This window comes from Xiphophorus maculatus, chromosome 8, assembly GCF_002775205.1.
Source record: "Xiphophorus maculatus strain JP 163 A chromosome 8, X_maculatus-5.0-male, whole genome shotgun sequence".
Classification (NCBI taxonomy): Eukaryota; Metazoa; Chordata; class Actinopteri; order Cyprinodontiformes; family Poeciliidae; genus Xiphophorus; species Xiphophorus maculatus.
This window is the reverse complement of record NC_036450.1, coordinates 19,361,848-19,389,812: the sequence shown is the minus strand read 5'-3', so window position 1 is coordinate 19,389,812 and position 27,965 is coordinate 19,361,848. Positions and strand designations below refer to the sequence as shown.

The following is a 27,965-nucleotide window of genomic DNA, read 5'->3' as shown; positions in this document are numbered from 1 at the left end:
TGAAATCGAATGCTTTCTTGTGGAATGCTCTATGTTCAGAGGACATTTCTCTAAGGACAAAATGTATGTTTGAAAGAGTCAAGGTAAGACTTGTAAATGTTTTTGATGCCAATGATACTGGTGCAGCAAACAACATCAGTCGGTAAAATAATGAAGAAAGATGATTTTCAAATTCAGCTCAAATCAACAGATAAGCCTGTTGAATACAATTAAATTTTCCAACAAGACAATGATTTGAAATGCACATCGACATGGCTTTATCATTGCACTTCTGTAGTGTCCTCACCTTCTACTCTACTGGAAATGGTGAAAGCAAAGCTTAAATGTCAGGAAACCAGCAAATTTAATGGAACTCTACCTTTCTTGTAAGAAGACAGATCAAATTTCCAGCCAGAATAATTCCACTTGACAGACACAAGCAGTGAGTTATTTCTTTGCAACTTGCTAAAGGACATGTAACTAAATATTAGAGCGCACTACATACAGTGTATGCATTTGAGACTCTGTGCATAATTATAACCCTTTTTGTATCAGATGAAATACAATATAAACTCTTGGTCAGACTGCTGCTGGTCAGACTTAAATGTAGATCAAGCATTTTCATCAACAAAAGCACAGTTCATTAAATTAAACCACCACAGTCTTCCTCAAAGAGATGATTGCTAACAAAAATGTGAATAACTAATCAAAGTGAGTGACCACACCATGAACATCATTGAGGGACTAATGATTGCCGGACAGCTAGAGACTACAGAGCTGCATGCCTCCATCTGTGTTTCCCCCCCGTGAGGTGTTTATAGCCGGCGCTGTGCGTTTTTTCTTTTTTTCAGATAGGGGGGATTCAGCAAGCATCCTGCTCCCCTGCGGTGCATCCCCCTCCAGGCTACCTCCCGCCCACTCGCTCTTTTCTCACCTCCTCCCTCCCTCCCTCCCTCCCTCCCTCACTCTCTTCCCTTCGTTCCCCGGGGCTCCGGTGAGACAGGACGTCGGCTGCTGTTCTCACAGCACCCAGAACCGTTTCACACAACTGGCATCATGCCATCGTTGCATCTCATCAAAGTTTACGCTGCCTACATCTCTCTGACTGTGTCCTCCTCTGGCCCAACCAGACCCGCCTTCTCACACATCTGTCACACTCGCTCGCCGTAGCGAAGCGGGATTCTGACTCACGGGTTGTTTCGGGGGCTGCCGTTGTGCAGTGGAGATCGTAAATGAATTTGATCTCGGTAACCTGCGCTGCCTCGGGGGCAGGATGATTCTCGGGATTAATCTCAGTCAGCTCAGCCCCGAAACTGTCTGACATCAGACGTTGGCAGCGGAGGCATTCCAGGTTCTTGCTCATTCTGCAGCGACTAAAAGCGAAGGGGTGTGTGAGAGTCGGTCGGGCTTTGTAAGGATAGACAGTGATGAAGCTCTTCATCTGCCCCCTCGCAGGCACGCTGACACCATGCCTAAACCAGCAGACAGTTACCTCTAACAATACAATACGTCTTTATTTATGCTTCCAGAGTTTGTACATTAATGCTGCAGACACTGATGTTTGTAATGTGCTGCAGCTGGGTGAGGTTAAGTTGGGCTTTGCCCCGATTCCATCTGCTTTGTCTTCGTGTCTTTTCTTGGCTCTGATCCTGTGGCTGATGTTCCTCAATCCCCCTCAATGTCTCTGAATGATGCAAACACAATGCCAACTGAAGTCATTCCTTCAAAGACTTCCCTATATCGCACATTAAACTTTCCCTCATCAGTACGCTCGCTCACCCTCACACCCTCAGTGAGGAAATCTCAGTGAACTCAACAATTCCCTCTGACATGTGAGATGATGCAGTATAACATAAAAATGATCCCAAAACAAAGCAGCCTTGTTGGAAAATGATCCCCCAAGTCAGATTTTGACTAACCTAGTCAATGGTGTGCCTTACCTCCGTCAGTTAGGCTTGAATGATGCTGAACTTTAACAGTAGTCTCTTCTATGTAATGATGATGATGATTGGTGACAGAGTGATGAGAGGAACCCTCTGGAACAGGGTGGGACAGATGTGAAAGCTCAGGGACTGTTTCTGAACGAGTGAACTCCCGTGGCGGGGAAACTCTGTTCTCCCCCGGCGGAGACGACGACGAAGGAGGATGGAGCTCCGTTCTGACAGAAAGCGGGTCAGATTGCCCCATCCGTACCAGCGGAGGCTCAGATGGAGTACGGGTGGATAACGCGTGGTGCGTTTGAGGGACTGAGCCCTCTGTAAATCTGCTTTCTGGCGCTGGAGCTCTGCTGTCTGTTGAATCAGGTGCAGGAGGACAGAGAATGTAAATGCAATGAGGAATGAGCAAGCTAAGGCATTAGCATAAGAGATGCTGCCTCAGATTGTTTATCTGAAGAAAGCCTAGCTTTTCTTTTCCTAATTCACACACGCACTCGCCCGCACGCGCGCACGCAGAAAGTGAGAACACACAATGAAAGTGTGATTTTACACTGCTGAGATAGGCTAAATTCAAAAGCTGTTCCACAACCCTTTCACTGCTGGAAATACTGTTCAGCTTACAAACATTGTGCGTGTTAGGGGTGTGACCATTGTTGACGTGGTTGTAAAATAAAAATAAAAAATACAATATCATTCATTGTGGTGTTACCCAGTCATACACTGGACTGTGTATGCTTAAATTCTCACTATGCTGAGAACCAATGAAAACCATCATTTGTATCCATAAATTCTCTTTTTTAGGAGGCATCACTATGTTTCCTACTGAATACAATCATGTTTAATGTTTGTATTGATAGGTATTTGTCTTCGAAACTACAAAAGTATATCTCCTCGCAAATAGCCTTTTAGATACAGTACTATTTTATTTATGTTTTTATTTACTTCCTTAATATTTTGCACTCTACATATGCCACATTTCTCTCAGCTCAACACACAAAAATGCCCCTTCCCTGTTAACTTGTTCAAGTACCACTAACAGATTATGGGTTTTTTTGTATTTGGAGCTCATGAAACCCTCTCTCTAATCCTGCTTCACTGAAATTTCTATTAACTGATTGTATAAATACCTGCAAAAATAAAAAATACATTTCTTTTTCTGTTATAGGTAGCACATCTGATATTATCTTTTTTTAAATCATGTCTCTTCATTACCATAGGATATTTATTTATGACTGCAGTTCTTCTATTTGGTTGATAATATGGGTAGATGTTTCTCCGAATTTATTTTTTTTGTCTGTCAGTGCCAGCCAGATCGATCAAGAATTTCCTCTTCACACTGTGTAACTTAAGTTGCATTTAGATAATGGCGTCTGTAACAGAATCTAATTCGATAATTACGCTCGTCTTCCATTACAGGACTGACATAACAAAGATTAATTCAAAATTACTACCATATTCTATTTTGTACATACATTGGAGTTGCTACACTAAATGCACTGCATGGTTTGAAAGACAGAATAGATAAAAGCTACCTTATTCACTGGCTATAAGAGTGTTTGATAACACTATAATTTTATGCCTGAAAATATTTTATTGTTCTTCGAAAGTTTTCAGAACACAAAGCTAAAAAGCACAAAAGGCTAATGGGCAAACTAAGAGGAGGGGGCAAAAAACGGTTGAGCAAGCAGGTTACGTGTTCTACATTCACTAATATTTCTGCAGATCATAAAACTCACAGACACACACCAAAAACTGCTGGCTTAATTTTTTCAAAGCAACAAAATCCTTATCTCTGGACACTTTTTTTTTTTTAAACGTTCCGCCGGTATTTAAAAGCTCCAAGTTTTTAAGGAAGGCCCCCTTCCCATCACCCTAATCTTTAGATTCTTTGTAAAAACTAAAGATTGTCTTAAATCTGACTCTGTAAGGTGCAGGAATAACTTTGAGCTCAACTATACCACCTAACTAACCCAGCAATTTTTAGAGTGTGCAATTATCTATTGTAGTAGAACAACACTAAAGCACAGCTAAATTATCTGGGGCAGGTTCTATGCGTCGTGCCTACCTTCACTTTTATCAAGATGATGAGGGTTTAGAGAACTGAAAAGTGAGTTTCCAACCTCAGCAGCGGGGTCTTTGAGGTCCGAATCCTCTGCATGCACAGAAAAATGCAAAATAAAACTTTTGTTTCCATCCATCTGACAGCACCATTGCTCTCTTATGGACGGCATCAACAGTCTGAACTGATATCCATCTTAATCCTGTAGAAATGCACCCATCTGTCAAAATGGACTCACTAACAGTCCCATGATGACACAGTCTCTCTGGCACACACACACACACTCACCTACTGCACACACACGACGCCGAACGCATCCCCTCAGTTCATGTGCTTACACACGTCTAGGTGTCCTCCTCACAAATGGATTTGCATATAATGAGATGATTTATCACTTCTTCTAAAATCATCTAAGAAAGTGTAAATAATGCCTAAATGTCACTTGTCAGTCTTAGCATTCTCATCATTTGTTACAAGAGTGTGAGACGCTGATTTGGCTTGGCAATAATGAAGCCATTGTGATTCAGGATCTGTTAGCATCTGCACGAAATCTTAATGGAAGTCAAACAGCATGGATGTTGTTAATGTGTCACATGATTTTCAAGCCATGATCCAATCAGTCGATAACCGGAGCCGAGGTTGGTTTTTGTGAAAATTCAAGGATTTGAAGAGAGCCGCGTGAACACCAGCCCGTGTTCGCACACTTTTCCGCACGTGCCCGACCACATGACCGTGCATTTTGAAGCTCTTGTTAAGTTCCAGATTTTGGATGAAAAATAAAACGGTGGTCACGTGAAGGCCATGTGGTCGGGGCTTGTAGATTTATGACAGGGTTCACGGATTGGGTCACTATGACCTGAAACCCCCCACCATGCCTGCACCCATCTGTCCAGACTGACCAATGAGATGCGTGCCCGGTGGATCAGACTCTTGTTGCCAATAGATCGCTAATCCTCTGAGCGTGCTCACTGATGTAACTGGGGCAGGGACAAGACAAAGGATGTGAGTACTATGACATGGCTGTCTAACACATACTGTTTGCTGTAAGGATTTCATAGATACTTCTGGGCAGGCAGCAGTCATAACATTAAACAAACGACAAATCCCTTCGCTTTTCATTATTCCTTCCCGTCCAACCAGAAAATATTAAGATATGAAATAAAATCCATCCATAATAGGATGCTACAATTATTTTCTAACTTCCAATTCTGGTCGAATACCTTGAAGCTTCAGAAAAGATGAGACATTAAAGTTTTTTTGTCATTTAAGATAATTAATGGTGTAAAGTGAACTACTTATAGACATCATAGCACCTTAGCTACCCAGCAGCATAAAAGCTTGGCATGTCAGTGTGTTGTGTGTGCGTTGGCGCGTGTGTGTGTGTGTTGTAGAGTGTGCGTGTGCAAACAGTAGTGGCGGCCGCTTGGTGAGAATGGGACCTAAGACCTCAGATCCCCGGGAGGACACAGAGGAGATGGAGATGATTTATGGGTTCCACTGAACTGCACCATATGCCTGCCATAAATCTAAACATGCACACACACACACACACACACACACACACACACACACACACACACACACACACACACACACACACACACACACACACGCACACACACACACAAAAACGGGGTTTACATACAACAGGGTCAGGCTAAAACCTAAATACACTCCTCTAAGCCTATGATTTTTAAAATGGTAGCAGTACAAGTTCGCTGTTGGATAGGAGTTTTCATTATGGTGTCCCAGAAGGACAGCTGGACCCTTTGAGCTACTTATATTAAATACAGTTATTTAGTAACATGAATGTTTCTAGAATTAACTTTTTTTTAACTCTCTGAGCATACATATCCATATTTTTAAACTTTTTTTTTTTGTCTGTTACACAACCTGAGTCAAACTGAGAGTGTCTGTGAACATCAGTTTCCAGATCTTCCAGATTCTCAATTGGATTTGGATCTGAACTTTGACTGGGCCATCTGAAAACTAACATGCTTTGGTCTAAATGTAGTTTAGTTTGGGGTCTGGAAGTTTGGGGTCATGAAACTCCTCCTCTGGCTCAAATCTTTTGCGATCCCTGTTGAAGAAAAACCCTCAGCATCATGCTGCCACCACAATGTTTCATACAGGAGCTGTCCTGTCCAAAACAGTATTTTGTCTGAAAAGTCTAAACTTCCTACTCTTTTCCCCATGTTTGCAGTGCTTCTACATGACACTGCAAACCAAAACTAATAAGATGCCCTGGATTTTATTTATGTATATCAGAGTAAAGGGGTCTGAGTACAAATACACACCTTAGTTTTCATAAGTTTTCTACAAGGGGCGGCTAGAGAGACTCCTTAAACGAACACTCACGTTTTTGACTGTGGGAGAAAGCCATCAAAAACCCATGCATGCAGAGCACACAGTACATGCAATCTCCACACAGAAAGGTACTGAATCAGAAAATCAATATGTGATATTTGAATTAAGGTTGCAAAGGTACAGCAAAAACATACAACTTAAAAAGAAACACTCTGTAGGTAGTTTAAGATCAGAAAATGTTTCTGTTCCACTTAAGTTTAACTGAAACGTGCATGTTATTGGAAGGCGACATCCTTAATGATGAACTTTCAAAGGCTCACGAGCCCCTTAGTTGAAGCTCCTGTCAGATTCTCCTGAGTCATTGCTAATCATTGAACTCGTTTGAGTTTCCTCCTGATGTCAGCCAAACAACAAAACTGCTGCGTTGTTCAAAACGCCCACGCTTAATGGATTCCTTCAAGACCAGAAAAAGTCCGATGACATCACGTTGATGTGGAAATCCAAGCGCATCCCACGTTTTGACTTCCGTTTTGGCACGGCATTAAAGGTGCAGCTGCTTACCAAGATGGCAGGTTTTTAATTTAGTATGAAGGCAAGCTGGGCTTTAAGGGCTTTAAAGACCACTTTACTGTACATCGAGGCAGCTGACAGAAACTTTTCCCATCTCTCCGGGGGTTGTTTCAGATCAGTCAGTCAGAACAAATAAAGTCTGAATATCCACAACACTTTGACAACCCAGCTTTCAAGACAGGACAATCCCCATCTAACATTAATGTCAGGGATATAAATAGCCTGAGAAACGGTCAATGTTCAGCCTAAGACCTCCAGTAAGTTGGAGGATGAATTATGTATGATTTCTGCACCGACACAAACACCCCGACTGTCAGTCTATAAGCACGTCCACAGGAGCACACATTGGATTTGTCACAAATGTGTAGGAAGTTCCTGCTACAATGTGACTGCATCACTTAAACATCCAGAAGGAGAAAAATTCATGTCACTTATTAAAGTGGTCAGATATTTTGGACTGATAGAAAAAAAAGAGTCTTTCTTAATTTTCAACGTTGGGCTTCCTTCTGGGCATTATTTTTGTATATGCAGACACCAAAAGAGGCTCCTTAGACTCCGCTTCGCTATCATGATCAAATAAAGAGAAACGTCAAACTTTCAACTTTCCACTTTGGAACACCTACGTACTCAATTTTTTTAACTTACTCCCAAACTTAAATGAGCAGATTATTACAATTTACTACATATATTAGCTATGAAAATGTATGTGTTGGGGTGTACATGTTGATGTATCAGGTCACTAGCAAGTTAAAAACTCATCGGTACACATAATCAATTTGCCTCTTTATGTTTTCACTCTTCACAGCTTAAAGTCATCCGAGTGAATTTCAGAGACAGAAACTCTTAAACTGCTGTAAGCTATTACACAGTCGGCTTTGAAATCTCCCATCTGTGGATGATTTGTTCATGAAACTCCAGTATGAAATGAGCCAAGTGGAAGGAGAGGACATCATTGGTCGAAACATCTAAATGCACCCCAGTAGGTATGAAGTCCTATAAAAGGTCATGTAACCATTAAAAAGTGGGAGCTTTGTGGAAGATTTGCTTTAATTAGGGAGTTTGTAATGTTTATGTAGACGTGCTGAATAAATCTCCTCCTGGTTGGTCTAATTGGAGCAGAGGCGATTCAAGTTTTGTGTGACGATTTTTATTCCATACGTTTGCCACTTTTTCATCCCCCAAGAAGAATGGTGCGCCAACATCTTAGTTAGGAGTGAATCTCTGACTTGCTTGGATTGTTTTGAAACATCCAAAGCAATTTCTTTTCGTGTGTGTGTGTGTGTGTGTGTGTGTGTGTGTGTGTGTGTGTGACAGTTCTGGTGAGATTGGGTGATCCAACAGGACCATATACCCGAACACAGATCAAAGCTGGTTTGGGAATTGATAAAGCAGCTGAACATGTTATTCCTGGAATAGCGCCAAATGGGAAAATAAGTGAGTTTATGGACTATTCTTGAAAGCCAGGTCTATTCCAGGAAGCCAAATGATTTAAAGGAACACTACCATGTCTGATAAGAGAGAACTATGATGGCTACAAAAGATAGGGGCTTCTCTGCAACTTCCCAAGATGCAATAAACCAAAGACTAATAGGATGTGAGTAGATTTTAGCTGACATCCATAATTATGTCCCTGTGTTGATTGGAAGGACTTCACATTAAACTCAAATGAATGAAGTCAGTTCTTGCTTATAAAATCATGGTGTGTTAATTTCACCTTGAGATAAAAAAAGGACATCTTTATTTGACATTTATGGCCATGAATGTTTTCAAACTTCTGGCACCGTCACTTGTACAAAATTGAGACGATATTTCTTTGTAAGCTAATCAACAAGTCAGTGTAGCATATGACCAAGAACTGAAATTGTCCATTTAGAACCTCTGAAGCTCACATATTAACCCAGTTTTAAATTATTCTAATAATCTGAACGAAATCTCTATAAACTATACTCCTAGGAGTTTTTGTGCAGTCAATGATTTTTCCAAGCTGTGGCAGTGCCGAGCCAACAGACATCTCCTCATTGGTTCCATAATATGTTTTATATTGACTGCAAAACAAGGAAAGGTTAACCTAAGGTGTCTCATTGTCTTGTAGGCCAGGATTGTTGCGTTCTGTTGTTTTCAGTGTCTGGATGAGCTAAACAGCTGCTGTCTGCTGCATCATATCTGAGAAACAGACATGAGAGCGTTGTCAATCATCTGTTCCAGCTCCCTGACACAGAGACGAATGTTTCCCAAAATACTGAAGCACTTCTTTAAGAAATATTGGTGAAGTAAATGTCAGAATCTTAAAGAGGGGGAGCTTAAGAGGAAAAAAAAATAGCCTTAAGCATTTTATTGTTGCAAAATCACAAAAGCACTTGGCTTCTGTTGCTGTGACCTTCATGCAAAGGTAGATTTGCTGTTTTAGGACTAAATAACAGACACTTTTTTTTCTGCAGTGTGTGCAACTGTTGGTGTAACTAGAACTACATGTCTGCTGGTGTACACTAGACAGGACTGAAGTGACATTATGGGGTTAGGCTTCCGCTACTTTTTTTTTTTTACAGTAAAAAGGAAAATCTACTTGGTTCTCTATCTACGGCTAAACTACGTTTCACACCTTCCAAAGGAGAAGTTAAAGGCTCATGTGTAACGGCCGGCGACCGTTCAGCTTCAGAGATGACTGTTGCTTCAGTTTCAGCTTCAACGTCATCCTCACCCTTTTTCCTATCTTCATTTCCAGAAAAAGAAAACATACAGTGTGAAGGTAAAGAGGTGATAATTTGCATATCAAAGATGGTTTACTCTGTTCGCAACTGATTTTGGGGACAAATGGCAAATATTTTTTAAAACTGTTTGTGATGTGTTCATGTGGATCGAATATCCTGTGATTGTTAAAAATGAAAATGATGACGTCTTGAGAGTCGACTCTCACTTTCACTTTTCAAACCCCAAAACACTGCTGTTGACTCATTAAACTCATAATGAGGTTAGTAAGTTGAAAACGTCATTGGCTGAGAGGAAAATTAAAAATTAAGGTAAAAAAAAAACTTGACTCAGGAACAGCTTCAATGTTATCAACACCGACGTTTTGTACACCTACTGTTGGAACACCGGTGTTGCAATCTCAGAGACAGATTCTTTTCAAAAATAGAAAAAAATCCCGTTTAAAAGTCTCCATGCCATTGAATTAAAACTGAATCTGTGAGTTTGAAATTGGTTCTCCACAGCTAACACCACACAGTCATCAAGAATATTTGATCAAAGCCATTATTTGTTCAAATAAATCACTCAGTTGTGTCTTGATTGTCAAAGGAGGTCGCTTTAGAGTAGCTCTCTGCAGCCTGGTCCAATTGTTAAGTTTACCCATGCATCCACTCGTCTCTTACTGTCGGGCCATGTGGAGGAAAGCCCAGTGCTGTCAGGGTAGAAGTTGCCACTTTGCCGATCGCTTCTGTCTAACAGCTCGGAGGCTGAGAGCCTCTCCACAGAGAGAATCCCTAATCAAATTCCCTTTTATTCCTGCCTTCCCTCGCTCCTCACCCTGAATCACACTGCATTACTACAAACTAACATATGCCCACATCCTTATCTCCAATTGCTCCCTCTGTTCTCTCTCGGCTCTGTTTTGCTGCTCCATGCACCGACATATGCACAAGCCCCCATCCTCTCATTCCTCCTTCCTTCAATCCATCAGCGACAAACTGTCATTAGTCTAAATATAAAAAGCAGATATGTGGAAGAATTCCTTCTGTGCAGGTTAGTGTGATGTTCTGTGATGAAAGGATGTGGCGACAGAGAGATCTATTAATAATGAAGCTCCAAGGGCTCACCAAGTGTAGAGATGTGGGGGGAAAAAAATAAAAAATAAAAGAAACGAGCAACTGGAGAGAGCCAGCTGAACATCACAGGGGAGAGAGGTGGAGTTTAGCAGGGATACAGATGGGACAAAAAATAGATGGTTAACTTCGAAATTTCAGTGCAACAGAAAAGGGATAAGAAGCGAGCGGGGAAGAGAGGCAGAAATGAGTAGCACATCTTCTGCTTTGCTTTGCATTATTACTTACTAGAACCGGAGGGGGAACCAGCAATTGTACCTGAAAGAGAATAAAAAAAGGAAGCGGAGATGAGAACTTGTTTATTTATGCATTCAATTTGCCTAAAGACTTGACTCTGGCTCATTTATCAGACACAGGTGGGGGAAAATTGCTAAGAAAAATAAGGATTGCAGAAGACCACCTCTCACCGTCTCAGAGTAATTACAGGATCTGAACTGTCTTCCCCCTCATCCCATATTTTCCTTTTTCCCAGATTCATGTGTTTGTTCTCCCCAGCAAAGTGTCTTTCTTATTTGCTTCCCCCCCTTCCACCCACAAATAAAGCTTATTTTTCAACTAAATTTAGATTTAGTTTTGTGATGTTTTATGCATTGTGTCCTTTTCAAGCTATGGCCGTTTTGCTTTCTATTGCAACCAAGCGGAAGCTGCAAACATTTAAATTTTTAAATGCCACTAATGGGATCCAAGAGTTTTAAAAGGCCAGGGGTGAGGTCTGAAGGTGTGTGTCAGTACTAATATAAGTAAGTTGGAAACAACAGCATAGTGGAGAAAGGAGGGAGGAGAAACTGACAATTTTCTGCAGTGTGGGTGCATGTAAAAGTGTGTGCGTCTCCACTGGTGTTTCTCTTATTGCATAAAGAGTGTGGCAGTGTAAAAGCAGAAAAGTGGGGAGGGGCTGCCCTAGATTATTATTTTATCATAGCTAGCTGCTGTGCCTGGTTACTCTCTCCAAAAGGATTTCCTCCTCACACACCGCTGTGCTGTTGCACATCCCTGATCTGCTCTCTGCAAGGAGGTCACAGAAACTCCACAGAGCTTAGTGTCCTCGTAATCTTTCAAACCGTCCTTTCTTTTCAGCCTGTTCTTCTGGTTCTACTTTTCATTCAGGAGCTGAGAGTCATAGTAACGCCTACTGTACATTCATCAGTCCAATATGGAGCAAAAAAGTCATTCAAAATCTTTAAACATTGAATTATTTTATGAGACAAAACTAATGAATGTCAACTCTTCTTAGATAAGAATTATTCTGAATTCAATGATGGCTTGTTAAGACACAATTAATGCATCAGTTGTTCTACAGTAAACCCTCTGAAACAAAGTCCACGGTCTTGACTTGGAATTAATTTAAGCACCATTTGTTTCTGGTTCATTCAGCCTGTGAGAGAGCAAGACTTGAACCAGAGAACATGAAGGCTTAGCAGAGTACAACAAAGTTCAATCATTTGAACTTCAGAAATCAGTTTGAATCACGCTTTGGGGCTTTTTCACAAAAGTATGTTGTAATTAGCAAATGCTATATCTATATCTGTGGCTTACAGCAGCCATAAAAATTAATCATATCAGTTGTAATTTTAGGAATTATTTGAAAAATGTCTGACCTACAAGTTTGTCACATTGTAGTAAAAACAAAACCCAAACAGCCCTACATGTCTGGGAGTTTTTAATTATTACATTTCTAACTTCCTCTGGCATCTAGCTATAAAGTAATGCTAATGCTAGCTTGTACAGCAGATATAAATATAAACATCAACTATAAATGGAGAAATTAGTTTTGTAAAACTTCTTTCTTATTTTACTTTTTTACACATTAAAGTATTTACACATTTATCTTGTTATTGTCAGAACCTATCTGTGTCTGCAGTAAAATAAATTTCGCCTTGAAAAGGCCAAGGTCTAGCTTCTCATTAATAACCACAACCGAGTGCAGCTGGCACTTTCTCTTTACCAGCAACAAGAAAATATTTTTGACAGCGCTGACCAATTCGCCTATAATGGGAAAATCAAAGAAACTACGTGAGATGTGTGGAGAACTGCAGATCTATAAAAGTTTGTCAAAAACATTCGGAGTCAAATTCTAAGATCATCAGTTTAAATATTCATGCAGGAGTTGAGTTTTTCTAATGTGTCACCACTTTTTTGGGTCTTGATGGATACCTGAGCTGTCACCTTCAGACAAAAGGAAAAAGTTTAGATGTTCATGAACAACACAGGAAACGTTGCGGCTCGAGCCTATCTCGTGCTGGAAATTGTTAAAACACCAGAGTTGTGGTGAAGTGAGATTTAGATCGTCATGGAGTGAGAGCAAGACGACCAACAAGGAAGCCTCTCCACCCAACTTTCCGCATGGATGAACAAAATGCATCCTGGGAAAAAAGCTCAAATATCAGATGAGAAAAAGATTGAGTTGTTTGGCTACATAGACGAGAAGAACTTTTAGACTAATCAAGTTCATCCTAACACATTTAGGAACATTATATTAATGATCAAGCTTGGTAGTGGTAGCATCATGCTTTGGGACTTTTTCACAAAGAGTAATGCTGGACCATATAATAAAAAAATATCTCTACATTGTCCAACTTTACCTAGCATGAACACTTACTGTAGATCTTTAAAACTTGAACATATTTGTGTCTTCCAAAAGGGCAAAAAGCACTAACCAAGTTCTAATTAGCAACTAACAACAGTTTAAACTTTTGTTGAAAGTTGGTAAATTGAGATCATAACCCTTCTGATACCAGATCCACCATAAAGAGTCGCCAAATATTCCCCCAGGCTTGTTTCAGGGGTTTGATAGCCATTAGAAACCCTCCATAAAATTCACCTGAAACTTTCAATGATTTATAAGATTTTTGTATATTTTTCAACCTTGGTATTTTTTTTGGGGGGGCGGGTTATAACTTGTTCCCAATTTGTATTTTTAAAAATCATTCCATTCTGAAAATGCTAACCCTTGAAATAAACTATCAATAGCCCAAAATGTATGACGCTTTATCCCGTGATGTGTGGACGCAAACGTCTGACCAGAACTGCCTCCACCGTGAATTGGATAAACACAATGCGTGAAGCAAGTTGTGGGGAACCAGTTGCTGGAGACTTTAAGGACACCCCCTCATCCCCTTCCATTAAAATATGATTCTATTCTCTTTCCTATGAATATTTTGTTTTTGTTATTAAAAAGCATTGTGTTTCATTGTCCATGTTAAGCTGAACAATCATATATATGTTGGTAACTATTCTGGCTGATGAGAGGGAAATTAGTTTAGAAAGGCATCAGTTTTGAACAGGCGCTTAGGGCAGCCTTGGGTCCTAAGTTTCTGTGTTGAAGAAGCTCAGTAGTACATAGCAGCCATAGTGTGACACACTTTGAATTTATGAACATTGTTTGTATTTTCAGGTAAGCCGAAGTAGAGAAAAAGTTACCAAAAGTCATTGTATGTTTGTAACATGAAGTGGTAAAGTTTCATAAATGTATGTTGCTGTATTAATAACGGAGATATGTTTATCTCAGTGGAGACTGCGAAGCGAAGTTTCTGTGTTGAAGAAGCTCAGTAGAACATGGCAGCCATAGTGTGACGCACGTTGGATTTATAAACGTTGTTTGTATTTTCAGATAAAAAGGAAAGTAAAGGAAATTTACAACCACCGCATGTCTCGACATCACTTTTGTTCGAGTGTGCAACAAAGTACGTACAGGTGTTGGGGGTTCCAGTTGGTGCAGGCAGGTAGGAACCTGCTTTCCAGGACTTGGCTTTGAAGCCCTTCTTGCATCGCTGGCAGTCCTGCCCGGTGGTATTGTGTTCACACTGGCACTGGAGGTTCCCCTCAGTCAGCAGGCACTGGGAGGCGTGGAGGTTACACTTACACCTTGGAGAAGAATCAGAGAAAACAGTTGACATATGTGAGAACATAGACTGTGACCCACTGATAGTAGCAGGGGGGGAAACATTGTAATTTCACCCAGCGTGTTGAAGAAATTAAGAGAATAGGTTTTTACAGAGGAAGGTAAAAACAGAAATAAATCAGGGGCAACTACGGACAGACGGTGCAAAACCGAACACATTCCTGAAATTGAAATGCATCGGTTATCCGACTGCAGCTAGTTTTGCAGAAACATCTGAGCGGTTTACTCAGTTAAAACTACAAACCTACAAAAATAACAGATTTTATGCGGCACACCTCTTATGCAGAGCCCCGAGACTTTCTGCTTTGATGTTTTGGTTCATTGTGTTAACTGTCACTTTTCAGTCTCAAATATATTCAGTTCTGCCTCAGAAGTCACCGACAGAACTGCAGCATCCTTTTCCTGTTTTGATGTTTGCTCTCTCAGTTTGTACAGCTGCCACTCCATCTGATTCTGTTGTTTGATTTCACTTGCAGCCTTTCTTACTTCACCAACTGAATGAAGTAAAAAAAAACAAAAAAAACAACCACAATTTCTTGCAATTAGCTGTTTTATTAATCGATTGTAAAGCTTCCATGTTTGGCTGATTTACATGTAAACCAGTTAACAGTAAATTAGCATGTGGGTATTTCAGTATCTGATTTTGTCTATTTTTGCATCTATGAAATAAAATGCAAGTTGTCCAAATCTGATTTCCACAGGAGGTCTAAGGCATGCAACACAAAAGTGAACAGCATATTCCTTTTATTATATTCCCTTATGGCTTAGAAGCAAAATAATTTGACCTTTATGCTGGAATTTTATGAGACATTTTTACATAAACACTGCCAATTTGTTTACTTTGCAAACTTTTCAAACATTTCTACAACAGCAGAGGTAAAAATGAAAGATACCCAGAGACACTCAGACCTGCAGTAAACATTCTTCTTCTCACAATTTTGTTTTTAAATAGAATTGTTATTTAAGGTAAAAAACAAAAAAACCAACTAAAAAAACAATATGAATGTAATAGTTCAATAGGATTATATTACTGGGAATCATTTAATGTTTTTGTGCAGCTATGCAATAATAGTGCAGTTCTGTTCCAGTTTAATCAATCATCAGCAGAAACTCTGAGGATGTTTTGTTTTTGATCTTTGGCTATTTTTTTTGGAAAGCAGTTAATATTTTTCCTTCTCCTCATTCCTGCAGAGTCCCAGGGTTAACTAGTCTGGAGGAAGCTGCTACAAAGTGAAAACAAGGTTTTTTCTTTCTTTTATTTATTTAATTTTTTATAAATGAGTATTTCACTTCTGCTAAGAATCTTTGCGCAAAGAAGAGTTTGCAGAGACAGCAAGCAACGTCTTAGCTTGCTTTGTCTCTGTTTTAATGTGCCTCGTTTACAGCTGGGCTTGAAACAATGTTTTCAAAGCGATTGTATTTTGACTTACAAAAATTTTTTCTCCAGCTTCATAAACTAGGTGTGTGTTTTTTTTTTTTTCAAATATCACATGGTCCAAAATCCCCTGTTTTTTTTATATCAAATCTGCAAAGTACCATCTTTGTTTTGTTTCTTTACAGTGGATTTTGCACATTTTCTGCATTCCCAATATCTGAGAGAACTAAAAATGAGATATGGGCTGGGTCCAGAACAACCTGACATTTGGTCCAGGTCAGAGTGCAAACTATGAAAATCAATACCTAACAAGCTAAATGTTTCATAATTTAATCCTCAACACTAATCTGCTACAGGGGGACCAACATTAATGATAGTTTTTCCTCTCGAAATTATCAACATATGAGTACATTTGGAAAGCAAACATTGAAGAAGAAAAAATATTAAAGATGAACAAGCTATAAAATAAAGGACTGGAAGACACAAAAAGTAAGATAAAACATTAAAATGTAGTTTTATCTATATTTGCCACCCCATAGGCTGCATACTTAAACTACCACTTGTATTATCTTGCATAAGAATATAAAAGAACAGTATTTCTCAATTTCATAATTTTCCAAAAACATATTAAATTAAATTTCCAGGTATGTGTGTGTGTGCGTCTCTTGAGTACTGCTACGTGTGCATGCACATGTGCATACTTGACCTCGGCAGAGGGCAGGGCCCAGGTGTGCTGATCCACACGCCACACTTCTGCCATGAAGGAAATGAGGATCTTAAGGACACTCCGCAAGTATGACTGGAAATTACAGCCTTTTCCAGTTGAGCGACTGGACTCCAATCCAGTTTGTTCCACTGGAGTGAACACCTATCCGTCTGCATCAAATATTCAAAGAATGGCCTCTGTATTCGAGGAGAGACGACTGCTTCAATTTTCTCTCCTCTCACTAATCTTCGGTGCTCTTTCGTATTTTTGTATCTCCTTTCTTCCTGTGAAGGCGGATGTGGTGAGCAGCCCATCAAGCGGAGGCCTGATCTTGCAACAAGTGCAAAATAACAATTACCAAAACTTGGGAAGATTAAAACAAGAACTCGGTTGACGGAAAAATTGTGTCTCAGATCACGAGCCTTACGGTGGTCCAATGAATCCCCCCGCCCCCCACCTCCATCTCCCTCTGACAGGACATGCCACGGAGAATTCATCCACCAACAAAGCCTCATTTCCTGCCTGCATTCTGAAGGACAAGAGCTGTCCACTTAGGGAAGACTGAAATTGGAAATCTTTTTCAAGAAGAAAGCATTCTGTATGAGAGAGTGAATGTGTGTCAAATGAGACAGGTGTGTGTGTGTGTGTGTGCGTGTGTGTGTGTGTGTGTGTGTGTGTGTGGTTCTACCCCATGCGTTTGGGATGCATTTGTTTGCGAGCGCAGATGACAGGCAACAGATCAGGCAAAAACAGACGCGTTGTGACTAATGCCTGCACTGAGTGACTGACAGCCGTGAACATATCACCGCTTTTCATCTCCTGTATCTTTGCTGATAAATCTCATCTGTCTCATCTTGAAAGTGGAAACACTGCTGAGTGCAGGATCTAAGAGTTGAAGCTTAAATCAATACTGGAGAATAGAGTGATTTCCTAGGTGTTGTGCGATGCAGTTTGTGTTTGGCAGCTCTCATTCAGCGAGAACTAGCCCGTCCAGACGATTATGCAGATGACAAGCCCCACTTTAGGCACAACATTAAAACTTGGAACAAGTTGAAAAGACTATTTAGGTTAATAAAAAGCCAATATGGTCCAGTATTTGATTACAGGCTCCTTAAAGTCAACTATTGTGCTTTGCAAAATATATTCACACTGAACTTTTTCACATTTTGTCACATTATATCTACAACTTTTAATGTTTATGAAAAAAATTTCTGTAACATAAAAAAAACATGTTAATAAAAATGTTTTCCAGTTAGACAAGATTAGAAACTAAACCTTTCTGGAAAGCAGCACAGAGTTGATTGGAAGGTGAATGTGTGAATGTACATCCACTGAAACTTCTTAACCCTTCCAGACCCAATGTAGTGACGACTATCCAGCCAAATTTGCAGTATCGTAATTCTGCCACACTTTGCACTATCTGGAAAATTCCAGCGGTTTCTAAAAGGGGAGACTTTAACCTTTCCAGCCAATCTCGGGTTATTACAATAATTTCACCGCCGCCGTAGCAGGGAGGGAAATTAATCTGAGGGGCACTCTTTTAATAGACGGTAATTTGCGAAAATAACTTGCTAGAGATTGAAAGTCCCAGTTGTTATGGATAAATGGGCAAATATATTTGCTCACAGGACATTTATAGAACTGCACACAATTAAAATAAGCAAAAATATCCATTTGAAACTTAGGTCTTATAGGGTCAAACATTTATTTGTGAGAAAAATGTAATTGTCTCTCGCTTCTCAATTATACACTGTTTTCTTCTAAAGCCCATAAAATGCATAAAAGTCCAGAGCTGAAATGTGACAAAAAGTGAAAAAGTTCAAGCGGGATGAATAATTTTGCAAGGCAGAATAATTAGAGACGTCACTCAGGCGTGTTATCCCCTTGACCTGATATTCTGACCTCAACCTCGCAGTACCACCGATAAAGACCACAAGTACTTCCAGCCTCGCACTCCTTCCGCTTGACTGATGTGACACTCCGATTCTTAGAGTGATGCGTCTCGCTGCTCTCACTCTTGCATTTGACAGCTTGCTCTGGGATTTTCCCCGTCCCTCTTTCCAGTCCCTCCGCGCACAAATAATACATGGGAACAATCGTATGTTAATGTGCAAGATGTCGGCCGTTGCTGCAAAGTCATCAAAGCAGGAGTGCAGCTATGAGCTGAAGGAAGTTAAGATGGGACAGCTGGATCCATCAGAATTGTTTTTAGTTAGTTAGGGCAGGAGGAAGCAAGCAGATTAGATGAAGATAGAGGAGAGGAAGTGAAAACGGGGGGAGTTTTTTTCCAGAACAGAAGGAATATTCATTCTTCTTTGCATTAGAACCCACTCATAAATTGGAGTTTTAATTAGCTGTGGTAATTACAGGTCAGTGCTTCTGTTCATCGATCTGCTCTGTGCAGTTTCTGTGAAACTGGCAGCAGTTTTTTTTTTTTTTTCTTTCTGTTTCCCATATTGTTTGTCTTTTGCATGCATATGCAAGCACACATGTAGAGGGTGTGGGTGTCACGACAAACACACCACAAGAAGACAACGAGTGGAGAGAAAGCCCAATTATACCACAGAAGCAAAATATATGATGGTAAAAGGGAAACCGCATCCAAGATATCTCTATAACCTGCTGCATGCGTTTGTGCTCCATGGCTATTACTGACTAAACCCTCATTACAGGAAGGAAAATCGAACAAACAGGCCTGATGCTTTAGGTTGGCTTTTTTTCCACTTTTATTTCACTCGGACCAGGCAGTGAAAACAAAAACTTCCTCATGAATTAAGCCTTATTTTAACCTAAGAGAAATGTTAGCCTTGCTTAATGTTTGTCAAAGAAACAGTCGCAGTGCTTCAGTAAGAAGCATTGAATATTAAAGTAAACTCCAGCGACAAAAGAAAGCCACCAAAGCTCCTGGCATTTTTGTTATATTTGTGCCTTTAGTTTGAGGCTTAAGAAGCAGAGCAGTGGGATAAATCGTAAGTGGCAGCACCCGACTCAAAATGGAAACTGAGAATTCACAGAGTTCTGCTGCACCATCACCAGCTGTGCTACTTTTTCACAATGTCATTGATTTAGATTTTAAACCAGCATACCCAGGTAAATAAAGCGATTCACAGTTTTGCATGGAATTAGGAATAGTTACTGTTAGGTAATTAATGTGGCATTTAAGTCATAATTGTGAAGCTTTTGTCGCAGTGGTGCACATGTGTGCTTTACATGGCAAATTTACATGCTGGTAAATTTTTGACATATCAAACAGTCTGGCTTATCTGGAAATTAGATTAGACAGGATATAATTGAATTAGTTAGTAAGGCAGGAAAAATTGGAACGTTATTTTGGAAGTACGTTGTGTATTTCAATGACACAGAAACACATGTCAAATATGCAACAACTTAATTGGGAAATTACAAAGATATATACACAAATATATATGATCTGATAAAAGAGCTACTAAAAATTGTAGAAGAGCAACATTTTTGTTTACAAAGAAGTGCTGACTTCGCAAGCTTAGCTTAGCTAACGCCTACAATGTGCGCAGTTTCACAAAAAGTAATAAGGGTAAATTTTTTTCATGCGTATTTGATGCAACCAATGGGCGCTGTGTTTTACATTGAATAAGATTTATTCAATCTCTGTAATCTAATAACATGCTGTGTTGATAGTAAACAATGTGAATTTTGCTCCTGTAATAAAGAAACATGTAATGTATGGGGGCTTCTGTCTCATTTGGTGTTGAATAAAAAAGAACAATAATAATTGTTCTTTTTTAAGAAAGTAAGAAAGAAAGTGTGTCTGAAAACATGTAGTTTTCATAAAAACATGTGGTATAGCCCGCTGTTAGCTGACATTGTGCTTTGGACTTTTTCTTCTTTCCAGCCCATCTTGCTATGTGTTTCTTAGTCCATCCCCCCTGAAGCCTGAAAGTACTTAATGATTTGAGAATGCCTGATTTAGACAGCAGAAATGCAGCAATTATGGGGATAAATAACAAGAAAGATAAACAAACATCAAGGGGGAGAGTCATGTGGTGGCAGAGTCTAAAAAAGCAGCTGGAAGCATCAGCTAATGGGGCTTTATCTGTCTCTTCACTGCAGCTTATGTGCATTCCTCTGATGCTCACCAGGGACACAGCTATCATTCACTTGTTTTCCTCCTTCCATCTAGTCCCTCTGAACTTTGTCCAAAATGTCTTTTTCTTCTCTATACGTTCATTTTTCATTTATTCCCTTCTTCCGTCTTCGACTCGCCCGTGCCGGTCTGTGTCGCCACAGCCTTTTAGCTCCTTTGCTTCTTGCTCGTTGCACAAGTGTTCACTGAGCAGTGCTTTGGATAAATTGGGTTGTGGACATGTGCTTGAGAAGAGAGGTCTAAAGAGAGAATAGAGGGGATTTAGATGATACGGAGGGCTGAGCAGTGAGTACAACAGAGATTAGGGCGGCCGTGTCAGAGACATGACAGTCTGCCAGCCTTCATGCTCGCAGTGATGAAACTTGGAGGAGGGGCAGGAGGAGGGTCTGTGTTTGTGTGCTCTAACCTGTGATGACAGATTGTATTGATGCAACTCTGACCCAACAGGAGGTCTCCCTCCTCTGCTCTGCGGTCGATCAACCGTTTCTGAGACGGACCATTCCACACTTTTAACTGCCTCCTTCCTCGGGAGGAAAAAAAGAAAACTCACAACAGGCTCCACAACCTCCGGTAGTAACGCCAGAGGTCGAGTCTAATGGGCACAAAGTCTTATGGCTTTTTAAAAGGAAAGAAAGGCTTAAAGCCAAACTAGGGCTGGCTGGTGACAGAATGGCCAACTATCTTTTGTGTCCATCCATCCATTTTTCTAAGTCTAGTCTTTCATACTGAGGATTATGGGGAAATTACACTGGGTTGGATTGACATGGCTAATATGTAACTAATAGTAATGGTTGCTATGGGGACTTTGTCATGAAGGCACTTTTTGCTGAGGTCCTCTAAAACAGAGTTTTGGGTATTTCTGTCACAATCTGCATCCTGATGAATCTGGTTTGACACAGATCAGGGTTTTTTAAGATGTTTTAAATGTTGCTGTGGAGGTTCCTCCATCTTTTCCCCAGTGTTAGTGTTTATTTAAATGTCTTCACATAATATATTTAGAATTTTCACACACTATATTTATAATTTAACTTTTTTGTGGTGGTTATTGCATTAGGTCGTTTACTATTATGGGTGCACACATTTAGGAAACACCTTATGTTTATTTGACTATTTATTTAACTATTTTGTTTTGTTGAGTTTGAAGGACTGGCTGGGTGAGAGGACTGGTTGAAAGGCAAACCAGGAAGTGGAACAAACCATCAGGCTGCTGGAAGCAGGGGACTTGATATTGAAGAATCTGCCTCTCTCTACTAATAGCATAACTGCTAAAACATTTTTGGTATTAGGTTGTTTTGTTTTTTTACAGTTGTGTTCTAGTCAAAATGTTTTGGTTTGAATTAGTTGTTTATGTTTATGCATCGTTTGTCTTTGTCTTCTTTCCCATCCCTCCTCGTTTGTGTAGGCTAGCCTTTGTGTATAAATTCCCCTGTGCGTTCATTGTGTGAGGTCAGTTTTTGTTTGCTATTCTGAGTTAGGTACACTTTAGTTGATTTCTTTTGGGTCCATTTTGCTATATTTTTGAGATTTGTACCGTTTGTTAAGATTTTTTTGAAAAATAAATGGAAGATATTTTTTTATATATGCCTTTGTCCTTGTGCCTTACTGGTCGGACCGTAACAGTTGCATTGACTGAAGATTTTGGGCAAGTTTAGGTGATGACATACATCATCTAAACTTGACATACAGCTTTACTTGAAAGGAATGACTTTTCTTTCTCAAGTCTTAAGACTGGCTAAGAGAAAGGGGTCTTTGGATAAATTCCTGGACACGCCAGTGAACTTAAAAAAGTGAAAAGTATCCATTACATTTTTCTGCTAAATGAATTTCAAGGACATTTAATTGAAATGCTGATAAGGGTGGTATTTGTGGTTTCCATAATTGTGCAACATATTTCCTGCATATTTCCTCTTGACCTCATATAGATCTGACTTTGCAACAAGAAGATGATTCCTGTTTTGCAAAGTGTTGTTGTAAAACCACCAGGAAATCCTGCAGCTTGGAGAAAGAGCTTTGAGTCTCACTCCCTGACTGCTGTGTTCACTCCGCAATCCAGTTGAACTATGGGAAGTGTCTTGAATGTTTTGCTGTGATTTTTCTTAAATATTTACATTTTCCCTGAAGTTTACCTTTTGCATCATCTTCCCTATTTACCATGGATGCCAAAAAGGCGAGAAGATGCTGCAGAATTGACTGGAGAGATGGAAGAAAGGCAATTTTCACAGCAATGCAATAAGAACATACAAACAACACAATACCACTGCTCCACCAAAAGCCAAAAATAAGATTCATAAAGCACAAAATTGTTACCTTCCTTCTCCTATATTAGAAATAAAGAAAAGCAAAAATGTATTTATTACAGCATTTTAATTGTTTTTTATTTGCCTTTTACTGTATAAAGTCATATATGTTTTTTAAAATTTCTTTTTTATCTGTTCCTCTTTGCAAATCTGGTTTAGCTGCATCTGTATGGTGGACGCTGCTAAAACAGTCATGATGAAAATGTTTGTTGTTTTCAATATTTAGATGTTTTTAAACCACGAGTTCAATTTCAGGGTAAAAACTGTGAACGACATGTAAGTAGCTTGAAATACCTTATAGGTTTCAGTATGATTATAGAGAAAGCCCCCTGGCATTTCAGTTGTTTTGAAATGTTTGCCTAATAAAGGGCTTTTGATTATAAAAATGCATTAAACTTATGCAACAATTTTAACAGTGTGTGGAATATTTATTCTTTTACTTTCAAAATTAAAAAAAAACCCAAATGAAATAAGAAGATAATGCTAAAGGTTTTCAGCTAATTGTTTTTCTAAAACACATTATTAGTGACCTACAATTAGTATCTTATTGGTAGCCTGGGCAAAAGAAGAGTCTCCAAACTATGTGTGACCAAAGCACAACAGATGAGATCAAGCGCAGGGTGGGAGTGGATACAAAGAAGAGATCAACGATCAGCTCCACGCCTTATTGGCTTAAACTGAGGTCTTTATCACCACGTCCTCCTCCTACTTCCTCCCCTCGCCTCAACTCGTAAATTCAGAGCAGCTAATTGGACATGACTGCGTTTATGTTCCAGGTTCATAAATTTCTTTCTCTGAAGGGAGAAGATCGATTTTCCTCGAGCGCAGCCGTCCGAGGCCGAACAGGGGCCTCTTCAAACGTTCGCTCGCCTCTCTACCACGCCTCGTGTCGTTTTCTTTCTCTCACCACCATCCATCCTCTCATCTGCGTTTCCACTCTCTCTCTCTCTCTCTCTCTCAAGACCAAACAGATAATCTATAACTGACCTGCTCTGGAGGAAGGTGGGGAGCGGGGATTGCAGTGCACCGCTTTCCAATATTTTTCTCACTATCTTGTCAGCTCATTCAAGACTTTCACATTACCTAAAAACCAAATCAAAGATATTTGCAGCGCTATATCAACCGTTCTTTTAATGCGAACAACAACAAAAACACACATTCCTTGGATACATTTCCATTTCTTCATTTTTAAAAACTTTGCTATGGAGTGGAGAAAGCTGCAGGCCAGTTAGATTCGAGATGCCCATTTCAATACTGCAATTAGCAGTTAGAATTGCAACACTTAAAAGCCAAACTCAAATTTATAAAAATATGTCAACATAAAGGTTGTTTCCTTCTACATGTGAAAACGGGATAATCTGAGCCAGTGTGTGATCTAAAAATGGGAAAGTGAGTTTGTAATTTTGTAGGCAGACAAAATCTCACAATATTTTTGAAAAAGTTTTGAAACATTGTGTAATTTGATGCAGTTTTGATATACTCTAGTCTGTCCTTCAGTGCAGACTGCTTAAATACCTCCTGAACAACAATTAGGCCACAATGAAATTCATTTCACAGCTAAAAAGTAATTACATAGATAATATGCAACATTTTAACACTTCAGAATAATTGTGTTATTTGCTACAAAACAACACAATTTTAAAGCAAATAAAATTGCTTTAAGGAATGCTTGAAAAGAATATTATTCCAAGAATATTTCAGAATATTAAAAGCTGACATGTTTGATCCGAGAATAAGGAAAGAAAAGAAAGTATTTTTGTAAAATGAAAGCTACCCAGAAATAATACGAAAGTTTTAAGTTTATGTTACCGTGGTAATTTCACATTTGACTCCCTCACTAATGATATTCAGGATGCTGACGTCTCCTCTGTCTTTGTTGTCTGGACAGGTACGATATTATGTTACCCAGGGATTCTGGTAAGACGGCCTTTTCTACTTCAATGCTGGATTAAATGATTTCTGATTATCTCTTACAGTTACGTTAAAGATTTTTGAAGTATTTACTGCAAAGTCAGCTTACTCCTCTGTTTTGAAATGAAGCTTTAATAGTTTGTCTCACAGCATTTTACCATTCTGTTTCAATGCATTGTGTATAATCACAATCTACAGAAAAAAATTATGTCTTCTGTGCTTTGTAAACTTAGGTTTCGCTTTGAACATAGACAATCTTAATGATTAGAGCACAAACACACACCAAGAATTGTAGCATGCATTGCATTTAGCTAGTGTTTCTACACTAGCTAACACTAGAAACACTAGCTAAATGAACGACTCAGTTTCTTGAACAACTGTGGATCTAGTTTACAAAGTATCACTCCTGACACCATTACTGATAAAAAAGTAAATAAAATAACAGCGGTATTTCGTTGTTTATGGATGCATCATAAAACACTAACACTGTTTGACTTCATACAGTGATAATCTTTACTGCATCTGACCAAACAGAAAGTAAACAGTGAATGAGTTAACAAAGCCCCTTCACAAGCCTCACTGTACTCTCTGGATCACATTGTCTGATCACAGCTTTCCCTCTTATGCTGTTTCTCTTCCTCCCTGGCTCACCAGAAGCTTTAGTTCTGTTGTTGGTTTCACCAAGAGAGAAATGCATTACTACAGCTGATAGTACTGTGGCTTTGCACAGTAAAAATACCCATTATCTACTAGTTAAAAAAAAACACACCCTCTTTTGCTCTGTATTTTGCTGTGGAGCAATAGATTTCAAAGCGAGATGCTGTCTGTTCCATTTTGGCCTGAAAGCCGCGACGCAGGGTTAACCGCCTCGTTATTAAGACTGCACTGGGACCCAAACCCAGAATGCATAGCGATTGGAGCATCAAGCTGCTCCAGGACACTCCTAAATAACTCTGAATCTGGTCAGAGCTTATTGTCGGCATTCAAAAAAATTGCTGTTTTCTTCTACTTTTTTGTTTTCTTAGAAACAGTCACACTTATGTCGTTGCGACTCTTGCAGGCAAAATATGATTTGATTATCCTTTACAGTCTCCTCTTAATGATTATTTTTAGTTATTGCATTGCATTACAACTCTCTAGCAGTAGGGGGCCCTGCAACCGCTGAACCTCTCTTCCTCTGACTTTATGTAGGACTGTCTACAAACATAAAAATAAAAACAGGCCCCAAAGAACTATGTGTCTCCTATTCCTTTGAATACAACAGACACACAAAAACTCAGTGCTTCTACTTGTTAAATATATTTAATGTCAAGAGGTTACTGGATGTTTTTGGCCCTGGATAAAACATTGAGAGGTGCGTCAAGCAAAAAGACATCCTAAATTATTCAGAGAGGAGCGATGACCTTGACTGTCTTTGCTATCCACACCTTGCGTGGCTTTGTAGTCAGTGTGTGCAGTGCTGATGCTGGACGGTGGATGTGTGAACTCCCTGGTGTGTTTTTGGGATAATTCGTTATTTTAGCACAGCATGCTCTCAGTAAGAAAGTGCCTCAGTCTGTGACCGTGCACTTTAATGTGGGATAGACGGAGGGACGGAGAGAGACTTTTGTGGGACTAAGCTCACAAGTAAATTATTTACACAGCATAAAATAAATGGCTATTGCGTGTCGAGCCGGTGCTCCGACCGGAGAGCGGCTCTGTGATTGGCTGTGTTGGGTCACGTAAAGAGCAGCAGGCAAACTGGGCCTCGCTTTGAGGTACCCGGCTCTCTGAAGTATGCAGTGTATGCACAAGACCAAACAGGTAAATAATGGAGCCGGGGCACGTCCTGTTCCCCCATCCGGACCTCAGAGGACTACTCTCATGATTGCAGCAGAGCCTGCTGAGAGTGGGAGAGCTATATATTGAAGCAGTTCAGGTGTGGGTTACATGCCAGCTGTGTGCTGTTTTTGCTGGCCTTTCAAACTACAGTGGGAAGTAATATGTTGCTCTCAGGGAGTAGGATTTTGTGGTTTTGATCACACCTCATGTATATGAGTGTAGGACTGTTACTTAAACATGCAATATAAGCATTCTTCTATAAGATGCACTAGTGATACCAAGCCACCCAGGCATGCATTTGAATTAATTAGGAATCTTGCATAACACTCTGCCCATAATAATGCAATGTGTACATAAAATCAATCCTTTACACTTATTTATCTTACTTTAGAACTGAGGAATTAGTAGATACTTTTGGTCCTTTTCACTGTCACCTAAAACTAGATGCTCTCAAACTGGGCCTTGCTTTGAAGTATGCAGTGTATGCACAAGACCAAACAGGTAAATAATACTGGGGATGTTCTAATCAGATTCCAAATTGTCATTTCTGAAAAAAAATCAACCCATGAAACCTGTTGTTGTTGCTGTAGTATGTGTGATTTAGTCAGCTAAACCCTTAGTGAGCAGTGCAGCTGCATTTTACTCAGCCGTTTGCAACAATTAGTCTATTTTCATGAGCACATTTGGTTAAACTGTATCATAGACTCTATACTGTAGACACAATTTTTTTCCCTGATCTAACAAATCTGTGTTTTTCTACAGCAGTGGTTTAAAAGTCAGTCCTCAAGGGCCGATATCCTTCATGTTTTCGTTCTGTCCCTGATGGTAGTTACTACCTCCTCAGCATGTCAATGTTCTGCAGAGGCCCGCTAACAAGCCACCATTTGATCCAAGGCTGTTAAACCAGGGAGAGAACGAAAACATGCAGGATGCCGGCCCTTGAGGATTGACATTAGACACTCTAGCCTTAAAGGTTTTAATGTTTTTTAGTCATAGTGAAAGAGAGGTTGCATTGTCTGCTATTGTTCTCCATGTCCATGTCATGTGGCATATTTTGTGGGTTGTTTTGATATTTTCGAAAGAGAGCTAAGCAGCCGTATCGTCAGTTTAGATTCGATTTCAATCTTAAACATAAAGTTTAGGACGCGAGAGAACTTCTGT

The 27,965-nt window shown here is 39.7% G+C and overlaps 1 protein-coding gene across 2 annotated transcripts in view; it reads right to left on the bottom strand.

Moving 5' to 3' along the window:
* The window catches only part of LOC102235888 (filaggrin-2-like), an 88,072-nt gene that overhangs the window by 27,622 nt on the left and 32,485 nt on the right, over positions 1–27,965 (bottom strand). For both annotated transcript variants that reach the window (XM_023338206.1, XM_023338207.1), the window contains 5 exons: positions 14,362–14,534; positions 10,899–10,928; positions 9,452–9,562; positions 3,982–4,068; positions 1,920–2,270 (listed from right to left, as the gene is read on the bottom strand). In XM_023338206.1, the coding sequence (XP_023193974.1) occupies positions 1,920–2,270; positions 3,982–4,068; positions 9,452–9,562; positions 10,899–10,928; positions 14,362–14,534 (752 nt within the window). The remainder of the gene's footprint in view (positions 1–1,919; positions 2,271–3,981; positions 4,069–9,451; positions 9,563–10,898; positions 10,929–14,361; positions 14,535–27,965) is intronic.